This window comes from Ranitomeya imitator, chromosome 2 (genome assembly GCF_032444005.1).
Source record: "Ranitomeya imitator isolate aRanImi1 chromosome 2, aRanImi1.pri, whole genome shotgun sequence".
In the NCBI taxonomy this organism is placed as follows: domain Eukaryota; kingdom Metazoa; phylum Chordata; class Amphibia; order Anura; family Dendrobatidae; genus Ranitomeya; species Ranitomeya imitator.
In genome coordinates this window covers 579,127,870-579,149,858 of record NC_091283.1, presented here as the reverse complement: position 1 = coordinate 579,149,858, position 21,989 = coordinate 579,127,870, and the positions used below count along the sequence as shown (strand labels likewise).

General features: G+C 44.3%; 1 protein-coding gene across 1 annotated transcript in view; it reads left to right on the top strand.

The window, feature by feature from the left end:
* PCIF1 (phosphorylated CTD interacting factor 1) overlaps positions 1–21,989 on the top strand; it is a 155,328-nt gene that overhangs the window by 101,291 nt on the left and 32,048 nt on the right. The window contains exon 10 of the mRNA XM_069752203.1: positions 5,194–5,356. Coding sequence (XP_069608304.1) covers positions 5,194–5,356 — 163 coding nt within the window. The remainder of the gene's footprint in view (positions 1–5,193; positions 5,357–21,989) is intronic.

Sequence of the window (21,989 nt, the reverse complement as noted above, 5' to 3'; positions counted from 1 at the left end):
TGCTGACAGGCAGCCTCAGCCACTTCCCTGTGGCCCACCTCTCTGAGGTAACGCTCTGCATGGCTGCAAAAATTTAGCCCCCCGGCTTCGGCCGATTTGTAGGCCGCATACTGGAAGTCTTGCCTGGAACGACCTACTGGTGACTTCCGCCGGCTACAGAAATTTAGGCCCCGGCTTAGGCCCATTCAACATCGTGTCTGTGGCTCCGCCCCCCAAATTGGCGCTTCTCACTCTCTGCGAGATTTTATCAACTCTGCAGCTCCCGGTGGCCATCTTGGTCCACCCGGCCAGCTCACACTGGTGTGACAGTATTTTTGCATTAAAGGGGCACATCGACTCTACATCAGTACCCGGGTAAGGAAGTACCTGGTCTTAAAGGCACATGACCAGTATTTCCTGGTCTTAAAGGCATATGGCCAGGATTCCCAGTCTTAAAGGTGCATGACAAGTATTCTCTGGTCTTAAAGGTGCATGACCAGTATTCTCTGGTCTTAAAGGTGCATGACCAGTATTCCCTGGTCTTAAAGGCGCATGACCAGTATTCCCTGGTCTTAAAGGCGCATGACCAGTATTCCCTGGTCTTAAAGGCGCATGACCAGTATCCCCTGGTCTTAAAGGCGTATGACCAGTATTTTTCCTGGTCTTAATGGTGCATGACCAGTATTCCCTGGTCTTAAAGGCGCTTGATCAGTCCGAGGAGCCCTCCGCCGCCGACCCCAGCTTTATCCTCTAGTTCCCCTCAGTGGAATTCTTCACTGACCAATCCATGGTTCTCGGACCAAGAGATTGAATCCCTCTGTGTACCCTCTGTGTTTGGAGTGCTCGCAGGACCAATATACATGGTCCCTATCCTACATGGGAGCCGTCGGCTAGCAGGGGCCGCAAGTATTCTAGAAATGTGCAGGCATCTAGAAACATACAGGCATCTAGAAAACGGAAGTTTTTCGTTTTCTGCTCCCTCACCAATGATTTGATGACAACAAGGCTCTGAATATGGATTGGATATTGCCTGAGCTTGCCAGAGCTTCAGAGACCAAACTCCCTCAAGAGCATTTGCCATTCAATTCGGATAAGCGATTCATTGGACAGAAGCCTCTACGTGGGATGCCATGCCTGGCCTGTTTTTTAAGGGCGACGGGTCCTTTGGAGAGCGGGGGTCCCCGGCTCCGGTCCTCGGGGCGCGCCGGCATGTCGTGTTTTCGGGATTTCCTTGGTCTTGCCCAGGTGGTAATTGCATCGCCTGTGCGGTGCGGGGAAGGTCCTGGGGGCATGGCCTGTTGGTGGGCCTTGGGGACTGGAGTTGGGGACCCCTGCTTTGAAGGGCACCGATCTCCCCACACCATCAACAGACGAGCACACGGAGTGTCGTCTCCATGTTTCCTCTTCTGCATCCAGGCCTAACGCCAGACAACCTGTCCTGTCCACCTGGAGACCTGAACTCTGTGGACATAGAGGCACCCTTTTTGGCGTACGAGCTCCCCCCTCTGCATCACCACTATTTAGTGGATGATGCAAGAGGGCGGACAATTCCTCTCCACTTCCCTGTTAAGAGGTTGATGGATCGAGGGTTCCTAATTTTTATCTCTGCACCGTGAAAAGAGGAGATGGCAAGAGACTATGACCTGCTGGATACAGCCGCACATTCTGCCATGGGGCAGTTTAACCGGGTAGAATCTCCTGTGGTATACCTACCAGTATCCCTACCTGATGGGTCATCAATTAAAAATACCACGGACTGTCAGATAGCAAATCTGGTTCGTTCCGTCTTGCGGTTTCGGGTCCAGCGCTCTATCCTCCCTAGCGGCCGCATGGATTACTAGAGCAATGGTCTCCTGGCTGGAGACCTTAACTACCTTGATTCACACCAGCAACAACTGGCCAATCAAATCTTTTGAGCGGGAGACGGACAAAGGATTGTATAAGGATTGTCCAGCACAGTCTAGATCTAAGGGATCTTGGTTCCAAACAGGGGAACGAAAGGTAAGATCGACCCTGGACCTCAAACTTCTAACAACCTTTGACATGGTCCTCCTTCTTTGGATGGAGTCCCTCCGCTCAGCCATTACTTCAACAGAAAAAGGTGCAGTTTCTGGCATCCATCGACATTCGGGTTGCTTGCCCTCTGCAAAAATTCCTTCGCCTTTCAATTCGTCAACAGCATTTTCAAGTCACAACCTTGTCCTTCGGCCTTGCTTCCGCACCCAGAGTGTTCGCTCGGGTCATGGCGGATGTCATGTTTCTCTTGCACTCTAGAGGCGTGCTCGTCCTGCCCTGTTTGGTCTGTCTAGCCGCCCTTCCAGGACTACGCTGAGTCGTCTATATCTCTTGCCATACCTTCTCTCCTGGGCTGGCAGCTACACTTAGACAAGTTCTCCTCATTTCCAGCCCAGCAGATATCCTTTTTGAGGATGATCCTGCACACTTCTAGAAGGATGGTAATTCTTCCTCGAGACAAGGTCAAGGCCCTTCAACAGGGAGCTTGCGCAAGGAGAGTTCTGAGGACTTGATTACTCACCCCCTCATTTCATTCGATTTGCTAAGAGAGTTCTGAGCAAAAATGGTGACGACAATGGAAACGGTTTCCTTCGCTCCGCACGTTTTCAGCAAGTCAAATAGACTTTCAGACAATAGTCTCTGAGCTCCTTCTTCATCCAGGGCCTTTCTCCCGGTTCAATGGTTATTAGTAACTTCCAATGCCAGTCTTCTTCTCCCCATCATTGTTCTGGAGATCCGAACGGTAGTCTTACAGCAGGTCCACTGCCTTCTGGCGGGTCTCCCTATCCGAATTCAATTGGATAATGCCACGGCGGTGCCTTACGTCAGTCATCTAGCAGGTACCCACGGTCAGGCGCCATGACCGAGGTACCTCACTTTCTCTGATGGGCCGAAGTCTATTATTCGGTGATCTCGGCAGTATATATCCCAGAAGTAGAACTCTGAACGGCAAACAAATTCAGCCGTCAGGGTTCCGCCTCAAGTCAGTGGGAACTTCACCCCGAAGTCTTCCATCAGATCTGTCCTTATTGGAGCTCTCCAGTTGTAGGTGGGATGACATCCAGACTGAAGGCCAATGTACTCGAGTTCGTGGTTCGGCCTCGAGATCCAAGAGCCATCGCTCTCCATGCTCTGGTTCTGCCGTGGTACCAGTTTCCATAACTCTCCTTCCACTGCTTCCGAAAGCCTTTCGGAAGCAGAAAGGAGCCCCAGTGATCCTCAGAGATCCGCACTGACCACGTCCGTTTTTTGTTTGCGGAGCTAGTATCTTCTCGCCTTATCGCAGCACAACTGCAAGTAGGGACTTTCTCACAGGGAGTTTTTCACACGTAGTTCTTCCCTATCGCATACCGTTAGATCATTGGGACCTTATTATTCCTAGGAGCCTTACAGTAGGCTCCTTTTTCATCCGGGCAGACTTTACTATCAGGGAAAGTCGTCCCGTTTTCCTCTGCGATATTCTCACTCTGACGAGTCTTCGGAGCTAGCTTCTCTGCTCTTTCAGACTTTTTTCCCTTATTTCCTTCGAGGCAAGGTTGTCCTCAGGCCATCTCCATCCCTTGTTACCAAGGTGGTACTGTATTACCACTGTTATGAGGGCATAGTTCTTCCCTCATCTCTTTTGGCTCCAGTCCACAAAATGGAATAAGATCCCCCATATTCCGGACGAAGTGAGTGCTCTGAGTAGGTACGTCTTGAGGACGGCGTCCTTCTGAAGGTTGGACGTTTTATTTGGGCTTCCTGACGGTAGAGGAAGGCTTCCTGACATTTTCAGGAAGGGTTTAGCCGTTTCATCGACCATGATAACATGGTGAATTCTTTTCACCATCCAGGAGTCCTTCCGTGCTAGATGTCAGCCTATCTCCCCTGTCTCTATCAAGGGTTTTAGGCACCAGGCGTCAGCAAGGCACGCCTGCAAGCTTGCGGATTCGTCCAGTCCGCATGCATTCTTGAAGCACTATAATTCCCACACTTCCACAGATGTGAGTCTGGGCAGGCGGACTCTGGAGGCCGCGGTGGCGCACTTGTAAGTAGCGGTTACACAGGGCCTGATCTGTTGTTGTCCCCACCCAGGGACTGCTTTGGGACGTCCCATGGTCTGTGTCCCCCAATGAGGCGAAGGAGAAATAGGGATTTTTGTGTACTCACCGTAAAATCCTTTTCTCCGAGCCATTCATTGGGGGACACAGCTCCCACCCTGTTATTAGCTTATGATTGTTTTTTATAATCTGACATGCTATACTCTCATATATAATATGACATGCTATACGCTCATATATTATTGATCTCCTACTGCTTTTGCACCGAACTGGTTAGCTGAGAGCCAGCAGGAAGGTGTATACTGCAGGGGAGGAGCTAACTTTTTTTGTATCACTTAGTGTCAGCCTCCTATTGGCAGCAGCATACACCCACGGTCTGTGTCCCCCAATGAATGGCTCGGAGAAAAGGATTTTACGGTGAGTACACAAAAATCCCTATTTTAACGATCCAGAAGCAATTTGGTGATAAACAATGCTTTTCTGGCATAATAGAGCACCATTTCATACAACAAAAAAAGTGATAACTAAGTGGCTCAGTGAACAAAACATTACAATTTTGGGTACATGGCAAAAAAACACCCTAGCTCTCAATTCCATTAAGATCCTTTGGTCTAGCCTTAAAAAGCTGGAAATTGTGATAAACTCCAAGCATTGGTTAGGGAAGAATAGGTTGTCACAAGTTAGGATTTGGCCCAAAAGCTGATATCCAGTATTCCTGGGTGAAGGGCATAAATCTTGAAAAAGAAGGGCCAACACTGTAAATATTGAGGCTTTGCAAAAACCTGATGTGTCAAAAAAACTGTAAAAAAAAAAAAAAAAAAAACCTTTAAAATACTAATAATTGTATTTCAGTAACCATAGAAACATCTGGATAAAACATCTAAAATTGCTGAAGCAGAAAACTGTGTGAAAAACAAAATTTGTGTCGGTCTCGATTTTTGAACACGACTGTAGATGCAAGTGCAAATTCCAGTTCATTTTAACATACTTGCCCAACTATCGCTCACTGGTTCAACTCCAGAATTCAGCTCTGTTTCCAAAGTTACTTCACTTGCATGCATTTTTCATGAGGTCTAATATTCTTTACCGTTACTTTTGTTTTTTAATATTGCGTTTCTGCTGTACTGATAGAAGAGTAAATGTTCTCTCTCTTGTCTAGGATCGTTTGGAGCACTTGCGGAAACAATGTGGTCCTCACATGGCAGCAGTTGCACGTGATTCAGTAGAAGGCATCTGTAGCAAGATTTACCACTTCTCCCTAGATTACGTAAAAAGAATCCGTGAGAAGCATTTGGCACTGCTTCGTGATGCAAATATCCCAGGTGACTAGCTGAACACATTACAATTAGAACTGCATTTGTGTGAGTAGTGGAGGTTCCACTACCCAGCCCCCCTTCGATTTATAGAATAACAGTATGAAAGCCCTTCAGATTTGTCTAAGCATAGATCTAATCCCAACCAGACACTGGTCAAATAAATGGGGTTCATCTGTAGTTCCTACAGTGAGGTCCATCTGTAGTTCCTACAGTGGGGTCCATCTGTAGTTCCTACAGTGGGGTTCATCTGTAGTTCCTACATTGGGGTTCATCTGTAGTTCCTACAGTGGGGTTCATCTGTAGTTCCTACAGTGGGGTTCATCTGTAGTTCCTACAGTGGGGTTCATCTGTAGTTCCTACAGTGGGGTTCATCTGTAGTTCCTACATTGGGGTTCATCTGTAGTTCCTACAGTGGGGTTCATCTGTAGTTCCTACGGTGGGGTTCATCTGTAGTTCCTACGATGGGGTTCATCTGTAGTTCCTACGGTGGGGTTCATCTGTAGTTCCTACGGTGGGGTTCATCTGTAGTTCCTACAGTGGGGTTCATCTGTAGTTCCTACAGTGGGGTTCATCTGTAGTTCCTACAGTGGGGTTCATCTGTAGTTCCTACAGTGCACTAGTTTGAAACTGTTTAGTGTTCAAACAAATTAAATCACTGGAACTTTTCTTTATTTTTCCATTATTTACTTCAGTAGGAAAATGCCTTTAAATTTTGAAATTATCCCCAGTGGTCTATTAAGTCATGTGAAATATATGGGTGAAATAAATGGAAAAAAAGATATAAAAAGAAATAAAACAAAATAAATATAGCTGTTTCTAGCCTTGCACCCGTTTAAAAAAAAAAAAATCAAATGTCTGATATATAAAAATAAATACTGCGGAAAAGTGAACACAATTCAATATGTATTTTAGCCGGTCCTTTGTGATCGTAAAGAAAAAAAAATTGAAAAAATAAACATATTTGCTTCTTTTTCCTCCACATTTATTCCAATATCCGCATAAAAAATGTACCGTATGTACTCGAGTATAAGCCGAGATTTTCAGCCCACTTTTTTGGGCTGAAAGTCCCCCTATCGGCTTATACTCGAGTCATACCCAGGGGTCGGCAGGGGAGGGGGAGCGGGGGCTATCTAATTATATTCACCTACTCCTGGCGCGGTCCCTGCACGTCCCTGTTTCTTCCAGCGCTGCAGCTTCCTGTAGTGAGCGGTCACATGGTACCGCTCATTACAGTAATGATTATGCAGCTCCACCTCCCATAGGGGTGGAGCCGCATATTCATTACTGTAATGAGCGGTAACGGTGACCGCTCACTACAGGAAGAAAATGCGGCGCCGGGGAAAAGACGTGCAGCAACGGCGCCAGGAGCAGGTAAGTATGACGGGGGCAGTGCGCGATACTCACCTGCTCCTCGTTCCACCGTCGGCGCCACTGTGTCTTCCACAGTGACGCTCAGGTCAGAGGGCGCGGTGACGTGATTAGTGCGCGCCGCCCTCTTCCTGAACGTCGGCGCAAAGGATGGGAAGACAGCGGCGGTCAGCGGTGGAACGGGAAAGGTGAGTATAGCAAGTGCCGGGGTGCCTGAGAGGTGAGTATGTAATTTTTTTTTTTTTTTTTTTAATCGCAGCAACAGCATATGGGGCAAATATCTGTATGGAGCATCTTATGTGGCCATGTGCAGCATGATATGGGGGCAAATATCTGTATGGGACATCTTATGTGGCCATGTGCAGCATTATATGGGGGCAAATATCTGTACGGAGCATCTTATGGGGTCATAATCAACATTTGTGGAGCATTATACGGGGCAAATATCTGTATGGAGCATCATATGGGGCCATGTGCAGCATTATATAAGGCAAATATCTGTATGGAGCATCTTATGGGGCCATGTACAGCATTATATGGGGCAATTATCTGTATGGAGCATCTTATGGGGTCATAATCAACATTTGTGCAGCATTATGTGGGGCATATTTTAATATGGAGCATCTTATGGGGCCCATCATGAACTGTATGGAGCATTATATGGGACTCCTGATTCAATATGGATATTCAAAAACACTTAACCTACTGATGTCTCAATTAACCCCTTCATGACCCAGCCTATTTTGACCTTAATGACCTGGCCGTTTTTTGCAATTCTGACCAGTGTCCCTTTATGAGGTAATAACTCAGGAACGCTTCAACGGATCCTAGTGATTCTGAGATTGTTTTTTCGTGACATATTGGGCTTCACGTTAGTAGTAAATTTAGGTCGATAATTTTTGCGTTTATTTGTGAAAAAAAATGGAAATTTGGCTAAAATTTTGAAAATTTCGCAATTTTCACATTTTGAGTTTTTATTCTGTTAAACGAGAGAGTTATGTGACACAAAATAGTTAATAAATAACATTACCCACATGTCTACTTTACATCAACACAATTTTGGAAACAAAATTTGTTTTTGCTAGGAAGTTATAAGGGTTAAAATTTGACCAGCGATTTCTCATTTTTACAGCAAAATTTACAAAACCATTTGTTTTAGGGACCACCTCACATTTGATGTCAGTTTGAGGGGTCTATGTGGCTGAAAATACCCAAAAGTGACACCATTCTAAAACCTGCACCCCTCAAGGTACTCATAACCACATTCAAGAAGTTTATTATCCCTTCAGGTGCTTCACAGCAGCAGAAGCAACATGGAAGGAAAAAATGAACATTTAACTTTTTAGTCACAAAAATGATCTTTTAGCAACAATATTTTTATTTTTGCAAGGGTAAATAGAGAAACTGGACCCCAAAAGTTATTGTACAATTTGTCCTGAGTACGCCGATACCCCATATGTGGGTTCGGAACGGAAGGAGCGCCATTTGACTTTTTCAATGAAAAATTGGCTCCAATCTTTAGCGGACACCATGTCGCGTTTGGAGACCCCCTGTGTGCCTAAACATTGGAGCTCCCCCACAAGTGACCCCATTTTGGAAACTAGACCCCCCAAGGAACTTATCTAGATGCATAGTGAGCACTTTAAACCCCCAGGTGCTTCAAAAATTGATCCGTAAAAATGAAAAAGTACTTTTTTTCACAAAAAATTTATTTTAGCCTCAATTTGTTCATTTCCACATGGGCAACAGGATAAAATGGATCCTAAAATGTGTTGGGCAATTTCTCCTGAGTACACCGATACCTCATATGTGGTCACAAACCACTGTTGTGCACACGGCAAGGATCGGAAGGGAAGGAGCGCCATTTGACTTTTGAATAAAAAAATTAGCTCCAATCCTTAGCGGACACCATGTCGCGTTTGGAGAGCCCCTGTGTGCCTAAACATTGGACCACACACACGCACGCACGCACGCACGCACACACACACACACGTGACCCCATTTTGGAAACTAGACTCCCCGGGGAACTTATCTAGATGCATAGTGAGCACTTTGAACCACCAGGTGCTTCACAAATTGATCCGTAAAAATGAAAAAGTACTTTTTTTTTCACAAAAAAAATTCTTTTAGCCTCAATTTGTTCATTTCCACATGGGCAACAGGATAAAATGTATCCTAAAATTTATTGGGCAATTATTCCTGAGTACAGTGATACCTCACATGTAGGGGTAAACCACTGTTTGGGCACACCGCAGGGCTCGGAAGGGAAGGAGCGCCATTTGACTTTTTGAATGAAAAATTAGCTCCAATCGTTAGCAGACACCATGTCGCGTTTGGAGAGCCCCTGTGTGCCTAAACATTGGAGCTCCCCCACATGTGACCCCATTTTGGAAACTAGACCTCCCATGGAACTAATCTAGATGTGCGGTGACCACTTTAAACCCCCAAGTGCTTCACAGAAGTTTATAACGCAGAGCCGTGAAAATAAAAAAATCCTTTTTCTTTCCTCAAAAATTAATTTTTGTCCCGCAATTTTTTATTTTCACAAGAGTAACAGGAGAAATTGGACCCCAAAAGTTGTCCAATTTGTCCTGAGTACACTGATACCCCATATGTGGGCGGGGGGACCACTGTTTGGGCACACGTCGGGGCTCGGAAGGGAAGTAGTGACGTTTTGGAATGCAGACTTTGATGGAATGGTCTGCGGACATCATGTTATGTTTGCAGAGCCCCTGATGTGCCTGAACAGTAGAAACCCCCCACAAGTGACCCCATTTTGGAAACTAGACCCCCCCAAGGAACTTATCTAGATATGTGGTAAGCACTTTGAACCCCCAAGTGCTTCACAGAAGTTTACAACGCAGAGCCGTGAAAATAAAAAATCATTTTTCTTTCCTCAAAAATGATGTTTTAGCAAGCAATTTTTTATTTTCACAAGGGTAACAGGAGAAATTGGACCCCAATAGTTGTTGCCCAGTTTGTCCCGAGTATGCTGGTACCCCATATGTGGGGGTAAACCACTGTTTGGGCGCACGTCGGGGCTCAGAAGGGAGGGAGCACCATTTGACTTTTTGAATGCAAGATTGGCTGGAATCAATGGTGGCACCATGTTGCGTTTGGAGACCCCTGAAGTGCCTAAACAGTGGAAACCCCTCAATTCTAACTTCAACACAAACCCTAACACACCCCTGACCCTAATCTCAACTCTAGCCATAACCCTAACCACAACCCTAACCCCAACACACTCCTAACCATAACCCTAACCACAAGCCTAATCTTAACCCTATTTCCAACCCTAACTCTAATTCCAACCCTAAGGCTATGTGCTCACATTGCGGATTTGTGTGAGATTTTTCCGCACCATTTTTGAAAAATCCGCACATAAAAGGCACTGCCTTTTACCTACGGATTTCCAGTGTTTTTTGCTCGGATTTCACCTGCGGATTCCTATTGAGGAACAGGTGTAAAACACTGCGGAATCCGCACAAAGAATTCATATGCTGCGGAAAATACAACGCAGCGTTTCCGGCGGTATTTTCCGCACCATGGGCACAGTGGATTTGGTTTTCCATAGGTTTACATGGTACTGTAAACCTGATGGAAAACTGCTACGAATCCGCAGCGGCCAATCCGCTGCAGATTCGCAGCGGCCAATCCGCTGCGGATCCGCAGCCAAATCCGCACCGTGTGCACATAGCGTTTGCACATACCCTTAGAATTAGGCTATGTGCAAACGCTGCGGATCCGCAGCGTTTCCGCAGCTGCGGGTCCGCAGCAGTTTCCCATAAGTTTACAGTTCAATGTAAACCTATGGGAAACAAAAAACGCTGTGCACATGCTGCGGAAAAAACTGTGTGGAAATGCAGTGGTTTACATTCCGCAGCATATCACTTCTTTCTGCGGATTCCACAGCGGTTTTACAACTGCTCCAATAGAAAGCCGCAGTTGTAAATCCGTGATAAATCCGCAGCGGTTTTGCACTGCGGATTTATCAAATCCGCTGCGGAATAATCTGCAGAGGAGCAGAATACGTGTGCACATCCCTAACCCTAGTTCTAACACTAGTGGAAAAAAATGTTTTCTTTATTTTATTATTGTCCCCATCTTTTGGGGGTGACAAAGGGGGGGGGTCATTTACTATTTTTTTATTTTGATCACTGTGATAGGTTTTATCACAGTGATCAAAATGGACATGGAACGAATCTGCCGGCCGGCAGATTCGGCGGGCGCACTGCGCATGCGTCTGCCGTTTTGGAAGATGGCGGCGCCCATGGAGAAGACGGACGGACACCGGGAGGCACGGTAAGTATGAGGGGAGGGGGGGTAATGGGAGCACGGGGGGAGCGGACGGGAGGACGGGGGAGGGGAGCGGACCACAGATCGGAGGGTGGGGGGTGGGGGAGCAGATCAGGGTCTCCAGCCATGGCCGATGATATTGCCCCCCCCTGGGCTGAAGTACAACTCCCCCTGTCCCTGCAGATCGGGTGAAATTGGAGTTAACCCTTTCACCCGATCTGCAGGGACGCGATCCCTCCATGACGCCACATAGGCGTCACAGGTCGGATTGGCACAGACTTTCAAGACGCCTACGTGGCGTCAAAGGTCGGAAAGGGGTTAATCGTACTTTTATTGGTATCTATTTTTATTTTTGAAATTTACCAGTAGTTGCTGCATTTCCCACCCTAGGCTTATGCTCGAGTCATTAAGTTTTCCTAGTTTTTTTGTGGCAAAATTAGGGGGGTCGGCTTATACTCGGGTCGGCTTATACTCGAGTATATACGGTATATGAAAATCACGTAAAATTATGCCCCTTGTATCACGAAAACTGATTTCAATGGGCATTGATAATAATAGTTCAATATGATTATTTTTTTACAGTTTCTGTATTCATGCTTAGCTGATGCATTGTGCAGCTCTGATATTAAGACACCCACTAAGCTTGGTGGAAAGAAATTGAGATGAATGTTACCCCAACCTTACAACCGGACATGATGGAACATTTAGCTTTTGGGCCATTGTCATAGAAACTCAAGATCTTTCGCTATGTGATGGGGGATCTGTGTGCTACGAGCAATTTCTCTTTATGCCAATCACTGATATTCATCCTAGGGACAAAAGCTATTAGATAACTTTATGATCTACGTATATAAGATTCCTTCCAACATTCCCAGGGGAATGTAATCTAGCTTTACAATATTCTTAATCAGTATGTATTTAGTTACTGATGGGCATGTTAGATGTGACCTTCTTTTAGGCCAAGTACATCATTTTTATCAGGTTTACAGGGTGTTACACAAGCACAAAATTGCAATAAAACCTTTCCCCTTCCTACTTTAAGGTGTTAATAATCCTTGGAGTGGGAGACCAATATGGTCATATAGGAATCACCACCACATGTTCATAGAACAGACAAATTGATGTCAGCAAGAACAGACCCGTGAATCAAAGTAGGAAAGCACAAAGAGGTCACTCTGAACATGTAGTGACAAATTGCAGATAAGATGCTATCAAATACCATAATCCTTTTACGTAACACTGGCTGCATCTGTCACATGTACTCAGGATAAGACAGAGTTGCTCAGCAGACTCAGGAACTACAATTTTAGCTTTTTTAATAATCGGTGGAGTGTAAATGCTCCCACTGGTGACTTATGCACCTGTTCCCATCCCATAAATCTCCATTAGGCTACATTAGGTGCTGTCAGTAAAGTGCTCTGCCAGTGTGCCTCTGCATCTGACATCCATACATCCCATTTAGGTTTACCATGCTCTACACTAGAGGAATCTTTGGCCTACATACAGCAGTCAGCATGGACAGATTAAGCGTACAATGTAGAAAATGATCATTATAGTGTAAAGCAAACCTTCCTCTGAAAAAAAAATACTTTGTGTATAAAGGTGATTAAGTGTATTCTCTGACTCTTAAATCCTGTGGTTACTGGGATTATTCCGTGAGTTTGGGACACTATAGAAGAGGGTACATTATTCAATGTCTTTTTAGGCTGAGTTATAAATACGGTAATCCCTTACAGTGATCAGCATAAGAGTGCAGTACCCTCCTTTTGAAAAATATTGTAATTTTGTATCAATATCTCACTGAACAGAAGAACAATTTTCAAAATTTTGACAAAACTGAGTTTCCTAGAACATTTTTTTTTAACAGATAACATGAAAGTAAGGTTAACCCCTTAACGACCGACGATACGCCTTTTAACGACGCTTAGGAATAAGAGTATAGCGACGCCCAGCGGTGGAAATTCCTGTGGGTGTCAGCTGTACATGACAGCTGACACCCTGCGGTATCAGCCCCGGACAGTTTTGCAACCGATCTCAACACCCCTTTATTAACCATAGGACCCTGCTGTTCCGATGGTTGCCATGGTACCCTGAGGTTAAGCGATGACCCCAGGGTAAGATGGCCTTGAGATCCAACTATAAGCTCACTGACCGCTGACATGCCCTGCAGTACATGAGTACTGTGATGTATGAGACCAGCGATAAGAATACAAATTATACATGTCCCACAGTGAAAAATAGTAAAATAAAATATGAAGGAAAAGAAACAACACAAAATTCAAAATTGCACACAAATCATGAGAAGCCGTTTTGCCACTCAACACAAAAATAAACCAAAAAACATGCACATAATTGGTTATCGCCACATCCGGGATGACCGTCTCTATAAAACTCTCCCTATTAATTCAGTATGGCGAACGCCGTTAAAATAAATAAAAATAAAACACCCCAAAGCTGGCGCTTTTTCACCCCAAACAAGTGAGTAAAGAGCAATTTTAAAAAGTTGTATGTAAAAAAAAAAAAAAAATGGTATAAATGAAAACGCCAAACCGTTCCACAATAAGTAGGCACCAAAATGGCTCATTCGGCAAAAAAAATAAAAAAGTTACAGCTCTCAGAATATGAAGATCCAAAAACAAATACATTTTTTTTAAATATTGTTTATAATGTATAAAAATGGCAAAACATAAAAAAGGCAAAAAATTAAAAGAATAACTGAATTGCTGTTGAGTTTTTGTTCTGTTTGAAAAATCTGAATAAAAAGCGATTAAAAATATATTATGTGCCCCAAAATATCTGCAACTCGTCCTGCAAAAAATAAGCCTTCAAACAGCTCCGTTCGCCAAAAAATAATCGTTACAGCTCTCAGAATATGGCGATGGAAAAAAAAATAATTTTATTAAAAACATTTTTGCTGTGTGAGTAGCAAAACCTTAAAAAAAAAAAATCTAAATCTTTGATCGCTGTAATTGCAGCGACCTAAAGAATAAATCCGCCTTATCACTTATACCGCATGGTAAACCGCGCAAAAATTAAAATAAAAGCTATTCTCTTACTGCTGTCTTTGTTCATTCTACCTCCCAAAAATTGGAATAAGGCTCGAGTCACATATATCTTGCGGTCTTTGCTGAGCGCTTACATTGGGGTTTCCATGTAAATTCCCAAAAACCATGATTCAGCCAAAAACCCCAAAGGAACAACTCACTTATGAGGCAGATGAAGTCACTTTGGACTGGTCTGGGTTCCGGCAGTGTCCCATTATTTTAGGCTTTTTTTAGCGCACAAGTGTGGACAACAACAGCAGATGGATACTACTGGAGCAGACTCCAAACGGGGGATGAAGGGTCTCCATCTTCCTCATTTTAGTGGGTGGTTCCATTGGGGGTTTCGGTTGAATGGCATTTTTGGGTATTTCGGGAGCAAGATGCTCAGTGTAGAACACAAGAATGTGATCAGAGCCATATACTGAAAGTGATCAAAAAATGTTATGTACCCCAAAATGTTACCAATGCAAACCTTAATTTATCCCTCGCAAAACAGACCTCCATTCAGGTCTGTCATATCATATGCCACTGGAAATATAGGGGCTCCCGCCCTCTAAAATAAAGTCCAGTGAATTCTGTGCTCCCAAATCCAAATGCCTCCCTCCTCATGAGTCCCACTGTGCCTAAACCACAGTAAGCGGCCACATATTTGGCATTATTGTAATGGACTAAAGGGACTTAACCCCTTAACCCCCAAGGGTGGTTTGCACGTTAATGACCGGGCCAATTTTTACAATTCTGACCGCTGTCCCTTTATGAGGTTATAACTCTGGAACGCTTCAACGGATCCCGTTGATTCTGACTGTTTCTCGTGACATATTGTACTTCATGATAGTGGTAAAATTTCTTTGATATTACTTGCGTATGTTTGTGAAAAAATGGGAATTTGGCGAAAATTTTGAAAATTTCGCAATTTTCCAACTTTGAATTTTCATGCCCTTAAATCACAGAGATATGTCACACAAAGTACTTAATAAGTAACATTTCCCACATGTCTACTTTTTTTTAACTCAAATGTTTATTAAATATAAGAGTACAATAAAACATTTCACATTAAGGTGTACATTTCCATTTTCCCCACTCTTAACCCTCCCTTACCCAACCCGCCCCCCTCCTTCCCTTTTAGACAGCTCACGCCTTCATCTTAACGTATCCTGTAGTATTATATACGTTATCCATATACAAAAATATATAGGCGAACCCTCCTCTGGCCTAACTTCTCTTAGCCTCCCCTAGCCTAGATCCAGCCAGGGCATCCACAATTTATCAAACAGCCCCATTTTCCCTCTTTTCTGATATACACCCTTTTCCAGGGTAATGACCTGCTTCACATATTTAAGATATTGTCCCCTCGAGAGAGGTTCCTCCTTGATCCAATTTTTGGCTATGACCTTTTGAGCCATGTATAGTAGTCTAGCGATTGCTATTTTCACCTTGTTATCCACAATTATCTCTTCTACGTACCCCAGCACGCACACCAAAGGTTCTCTTGGAATTGCACATCTGTATGCCCCTTCTATTCGGCTTACAACCACCAACCAAAAAGCAGTCAATCTCGGACACGACCATAACATGTTAAACATTCCAGCACTATCATTCCTACATCTAGGGCATTCCGAGTCAGATCTCAGCCCAGCTCTATACAGGACATCTGGGGATCTGTACACTCTGTGTACAATATAAAGCTGGGAGAGCCTATACGGCTCATTCAGTGATAGTTTCGGTATCCATTCTAATACAGTCTCCCACGTTTCATCCTCTAAACGACCCATCTCTTTCCCATTTAGCCCTCGCACCAATCAGATATTCTAATAAATGAGTGTGAAGCAGATCCTTATATAAAGATGAAATAGCACCCTCGTTGTCCCCACTCCACAGATGTAGTCTAATACTAAGTCGTTTTGAATTTGGAAACAATCCCCCTCATTCTGGGCCACAAACGCATGCCGTACTTGTGCATATTGGAACCCCCTATATTCCGACTGTAGCTGGGAAAAGGATTTCAACTCCCGTCGCTCTAAAATCTGACAGGCATACCGGATCCCCCTGGCTTGCCATTCTTGTATTTGTCCCATCGCCAAAAACTATTATTATTAAACCACAGCGGAGAAAACCTGGTCAGACAAGCAACCCCGCGAATTTGTTTAACTCTCCCCCATACTTTATATATCAGAAATAATGTTGGGTATTTCTTCCCCAGTATCCCTAGGGATCCATCTTCCAGACATTGTACCGCCGGACTTCTCTTCACCACCCTTTCTATCAAAAGTTGTGCTATATTGGTAGACGACTCATGTTCCCAGCCCTTTAAATGCTGACACTGAGCCGCCAAGAAATATATTTCAGGGTTAGGTAAAGCCAAGCCTCCCGCATCCTTAGGGCATTGAAGCGTCTCCAATCTATTTCGTGGGTGTTGCCTCCCCCACACCAGACCTCTAAATAAAGAGTTAATCAATTTGAATTTTACACGTGGTATCCAGATAGATGAGTTATGGAGAACATACAGCATTTTAGGCATCAGAATCATCTTAATGAGATTAATTCGGCCTACAACAGATAAATGCAACTTAGACCAAGCTCCTACCTTTGCCTTAAGAGTTCCCAGCACCGGTGTAAGATTCATATGTAAGTAATTCGTGATCGGTTGAAAGATTAGTATCCCCAAATATTTGAATTGATCTGCTACTTTAAGTCTACTCCCTTCCATAGAATCTCCCAACTCACCCCCTGCATCATCCACCATAAACAGAGTTGACTTATTCCTATTTATTTTAAGCCCCAACAAAGCACCAAATCCCCACATGTCTACTTTACATCAGCTAAATTTTGGAACCAATATTTTTTTTGTTAGGGAGTTATAAGGGTTAAAAGTTGACCAGCGATTTCTCATTTGTACAGCACCATTTTTTTTTAGGCTCTGTGCACACGATGCAGATTTTGCTGCGGGTCCACGGCAGTTTCCCATGAGTTTACAGTACAATGTAAACCTATGGGAGACCGAAAACGCTGTGCCCATGCTGCGGAAAAAAACGCGCGGAAATGCAGCGGTTTACATTCCACAGCATGTCAACGCAGTGTTTTTGCCCTGCGGATTTATCAAATCTGCTGAGGAAAAATTTGCAGTGGACCATTCTACGGGTGCACATACCCTTAGGGACCACATCACATTTGAAGTCACTTTGAGGGGTCTATATGATAGAAAATAACCAAGTGTGACACCATTCTAAAAACTGCACCCCTCAAGTTGCTGAAAACCACACTCAAGAAGTTTATTAACCCTTCAGGTGTTTCACAGGAATTTTTGGAATGTTTAACCCCTTAGCGACCGCCGATACGCCTTTTAACGGCGGCCGCTAAGGGTACTTAAACCACAGCGCCGTTAACGGCGCTGTGGAAAAAGTGAATAGCGCCCCCCAGAGTCGGATTTTCTCCGGGGTCTCGACTGCCGGGGGTAGCCGAGACCCCAGAGAACATGATTCGGGGTTTTTTTTTACCGACCCTGCATTTGCGATCGCCGGTAATTAACCGTTTACCGGCGATCACAAAAAAAAACAAAAAACCGCGATCTCTTTTTAATTTCTCTGTCCTCCGATGTGATCGCACATCAGAGGACAGAGAAAGGGGGTCCCAGATAGCCCCCCGATACTCACCTATCTCCCCCGGTGCTCTTGGTGGGCGCCACCATCTTCAAAATGGCGGGCGCATGCGCAGTGCGCCCGCCGGCCGGCCCCGGGAGAATCTTTGGGGTCTCGGCTGCCGGGGGTAGCCGAGACCCCAAAGAGCATGATCGGGGTCGATTTTACCGACCCCTGTTTTGCGATCGCCGGTAATTAACTGTTTACCGGCGACCGCAAAAAAAAAAAAAAGCAAAGTGTAATTCTCTGTCCTCTGATGTGATCGCACATCAGAGGACAGAGAAATAGGGGGATTCGGGGACCCTATCATACTTACCGGTGTCCCTGGGTCCTCCTGCTGCTCCTCCTGGCCGCCGGCATCTTCTGGGCAAAAGAAAATGGCGGGCGCATGCGCAGTGCGCCCGCCATCTGTCTCCATCTACCGGCCGGCAGGAGAAGAGCAGTTGGGGATAAAATTAGGGTTAGGGCTAAGCTAGGGTTAGGGCTAGGGTTAGGGCTAAATTTAGGGTTAGGATTAGGGCTAAATTTAGGGTTGGGGCTAAATTTAGGGTTAGGGTTGGGGCTAAATTTAGGGTTAGGGTTGGCACTAAATTTAGGGTTGGGCTTCTTTCACACTAACGTCGGTACGGGGCCGTCGCAATGCATCGGCCCGACATACCGACGCACGTTGTGAAAATTGTGCACAACGTGGGCAGCGGATGTAGTTTTTCAACGCATCCGCTGCCCAATCTATGTCCTGGGGAGGAGGGGGCGGAGTTACGGCCACGCATGCGCGGTCAGAAATGGCGGATGCGACATACAAAAAAACGTTGCATTGAACTTTTTTTGTGCTGACGGTACGCCAAAACACTGATCCAGTGCACGACTGACGCGACGTGTGGCCATCTGTCACGATCCGTCGGCAATACAAGTCTATGGGCAAAAAACGCATCCTGCGGGCACATTTGCAGGATCCGTTTCTTGTCCAAAACGACGGATTGCGACGGATGCCAAACGACGCAAGTGTGAAAGTAGCCTTAGGGTTTGGATTAGGGTTGGTATTAGGGTTAGGGTTCTCATTAGGGTTACGCTTGGGATTAGGGTTAGGTTTGGGATTAGGGTTAAGGTTAGGGTTGTGATTGGGGGTGTATTGGGATTAGGGTTAGGTTTGAGTTAAATAAATAGGGCAGCACACTGCAGCGCCAAAACATGCAAACTTGAAAAAACGAAATTTGAACTGCATTACTGCACTAGAAATATGAAAAATGAGAGCTTTTAGCGCACAAAAATGGCCAATTTTATGTGTACCTCGTAGCCACGTTAAGGCATCTCTCTTATACGAGGTCCTACGTTTGACCTACCTCACTGAGAATAAACGTCTCCATCTGAATGGGTACATGTACAAACCTCTTCTTGGACTCAAATTCTCTCTCTCTGTGGAGGGGTATTGGACCTACTATAATTAAAACACCTGAAGCTAGGAGGCGGGGAGTGCACGATCAGAAGGCTAGAGAATACATTTCAAAAACCTGACCTGCACATCCAAACATAGACTGAGTGTGAACAGGTGCTGAACCCAGAGTCGCCAAAACATGCAAACTTGAAAAAACGAAATTTGAACTGCATTACTGCACTAGAAATATGAAAAATGAGAGCTTTTAGCGCACAAAAATGGCCAATTTTATGTGTACCTCGTAGCCATTTGAGGTTAGGGTTGAGATTAAGATTAGGGGTGTGTAGGATTTAGGGTTTTGATTAGGGTTATGGTTAGGGTTGACATTAGGGTTGTTTTGGGGTAAGGGTTGTGATTATTGTTAGGGTTAGTGATTAGGATTATGGATCAGGTTGGGATTAGGGTTAGGGGGTGTGTTGGGGTTAGGGTTGGAGCTAGAATTGGGGGGTTTCCACTGTTTAGGTACATCAGGGGGTCTCCAAATACGACAGCCAATTTTGCGCTCAAAAAGTCAAATGGTGCTCCCTCCCTTCTGAGCTCTGCCGTGCGCCCAAACAGTGGTTTACCCCCACATATGGGGCATCAGCTTACTCGGGATAAATTGGACAACAACTTCTGGGGTCCAATTTCTCCTGTTACCCTTGTGAAAATAAAAACTTGGGGGCTACAAAATCTTTTTTTGTGGAAAAAAAAAATATTTTTTATTTTTATGACTCTGCATTATAAACTTCTGTGAAGCACTTGGGCATTCAAAGTTCTCACCACACATCTAGATAAGTTCCTTGGGGGGTCTAGTTTCCAAAACGGGGTCACTTGTGGGGGTTACTACTGTTAAGGCACATCAGGGGCTCTGCAAACGCAACATAACGCCCACAGGCCATTCTATCTAAGTCTGCATTCCAAAACGGCGCTCCTTCCCTTCCGAGCTCTGCCGTGCGCCCAAACAGTGGTTTGCCCCCACATATGGCGCATCAGCGTACTCAGGATAAATTGAAGAACAAGGTTAGTGGTCCAATTTCTCCTGTTACCCTTGTGAAAATAAAAACTTTGGGGCTTCATTATCTTTTTTGTGGAAAAAAAAATATTTTTTTATTTTCACGACTCTGCATTCTAAACTTCTGCGAAGCACTTGGGCATTCAAAGTTCTCACCACACATCTAGATAAGTTCCATTGGGGGTCTAGTTTCCAAAATCGGGTCACTTGTGGGGGATTTCTACTGTTTAGGCACATCAGGGGCTCTCCAAACTCGACATGGCGTCCGATCTCAATTCCAGACAATTCTACATTGAAAAAGTAAAACGGCACTCCTTCTCTTCCAAGCTCTGCGGTGCGCCCAAACAGTGGTTTACCCCCACATATTGGGTATCGACGTACTCAGGAGAAATCGCACAACAACTTTTATGGTCTAATTTCTCCTGTTACCCTTGTGAAAATAAAAATTTGGGGGCAAAAAGATAATTTTTGTAGAAAAAATGCGATTTTTTTTTTTTTTTTTCACGGCTCTACATTATAAACTTCTGTGAAGCACATGGGGGTTCAAAGTGCTCACCACACATCTAGATAAGTTCCTTGAGGGGTCTAGTTTCCAAAATGGTGTCACTTGTGGGGGGTTTCCACTGTTTAGGCACATCAGGGGCTCTCTAAATGTGACATGGTGTCCGATCTCAATTCCAGCCAATTCTGCATTGAAAAAGTCAAACGGCGCTCCTTCATTTCCAAGTTCTGCGGTGCGCCCAAAAAGTGGTTTACCCTCACATATGGGGTATCGACGTATTCAGGAGAAATCGCACAACAACTTTTGTGGTCTAATTTCTCCTGTTACCCTTGGGAAAATAAGAATTTGTGGGCGAAAAGATCATTTTTGTGTAAACAAAAGCGATTTTTTATTTTCACGGCTCTACGTTATAAACTTCCGTGAAGCACTTAGGGGTTCAATGTGCTCACCACACATCTAGATAAGTTCCTTAAGGGGTCTAGTTTCCAAAATGGTGTCACTTGTGTGGGGTTTCCACTGTTTAGGCACATCAGGGGCTCTCTACATGTGACATGGCATCCGATCTCAATTCCAGCCAATTCTGCATTGAAAAAGTCAAACGGCGCTCCTTCACTTCCAAGCTCTGCGGTGCGCCCAAAAAGTGGTTTACCCCCACATATGGGGTATTGGCGTATTCAGGAGAAATTGCATAACAAAATTTATGGTTACATTTCTGTTTTTACACATGTGAAAATAAAAAAAATGGTTCTGAATTAAAATGTTTGCAAGAAAAAGTTAAATGTTCATTTTTTCCTTCCACATTGTTTCAGTTCCTGTGAAGCACGTAAAGGGTTAATAAACTTCTTGAATGTGGTTTTGAGAACCTTGAGCGGTGTAGTTTTTAGAATGGTGTCACACTTCGTTATTTTCTATCATATAGACCCCTTAAAATGACTTCAAATGTGATGTGGTCCCTAAAAAAAAATGGTGTTGTAAAAATGAGAAATTGCTGGTCAACTTTTAACCCTTATAACTCCCTAACAAAAAAAAAAATTGTTTCCAAAATTGTGCTGATGTAAAGTAGACATGTGGGAAATGTTATTTATTAACTATTTTTCGTGACATATCTCTGTGATTTAAGGGCATAAAAATACAAAATTTGAAAATTGCAAAATTTTAAAAATTTTCGCCATATTTCCGTTTTTTTCATAAATAATCGCAAGTAATATCGAAGAAATATTACCACTAACATGAAGTACAATATGTCACGAAAAAACAATCTCAGAATCAGCGGGATCCGTTAAAGCGTTCCAGAGTTATAACCTCATAAAGGGACAGTGGTCAGAATTGTAAAATTTGGCTCGGTCATTAAGTACCAAATTGGCTCTG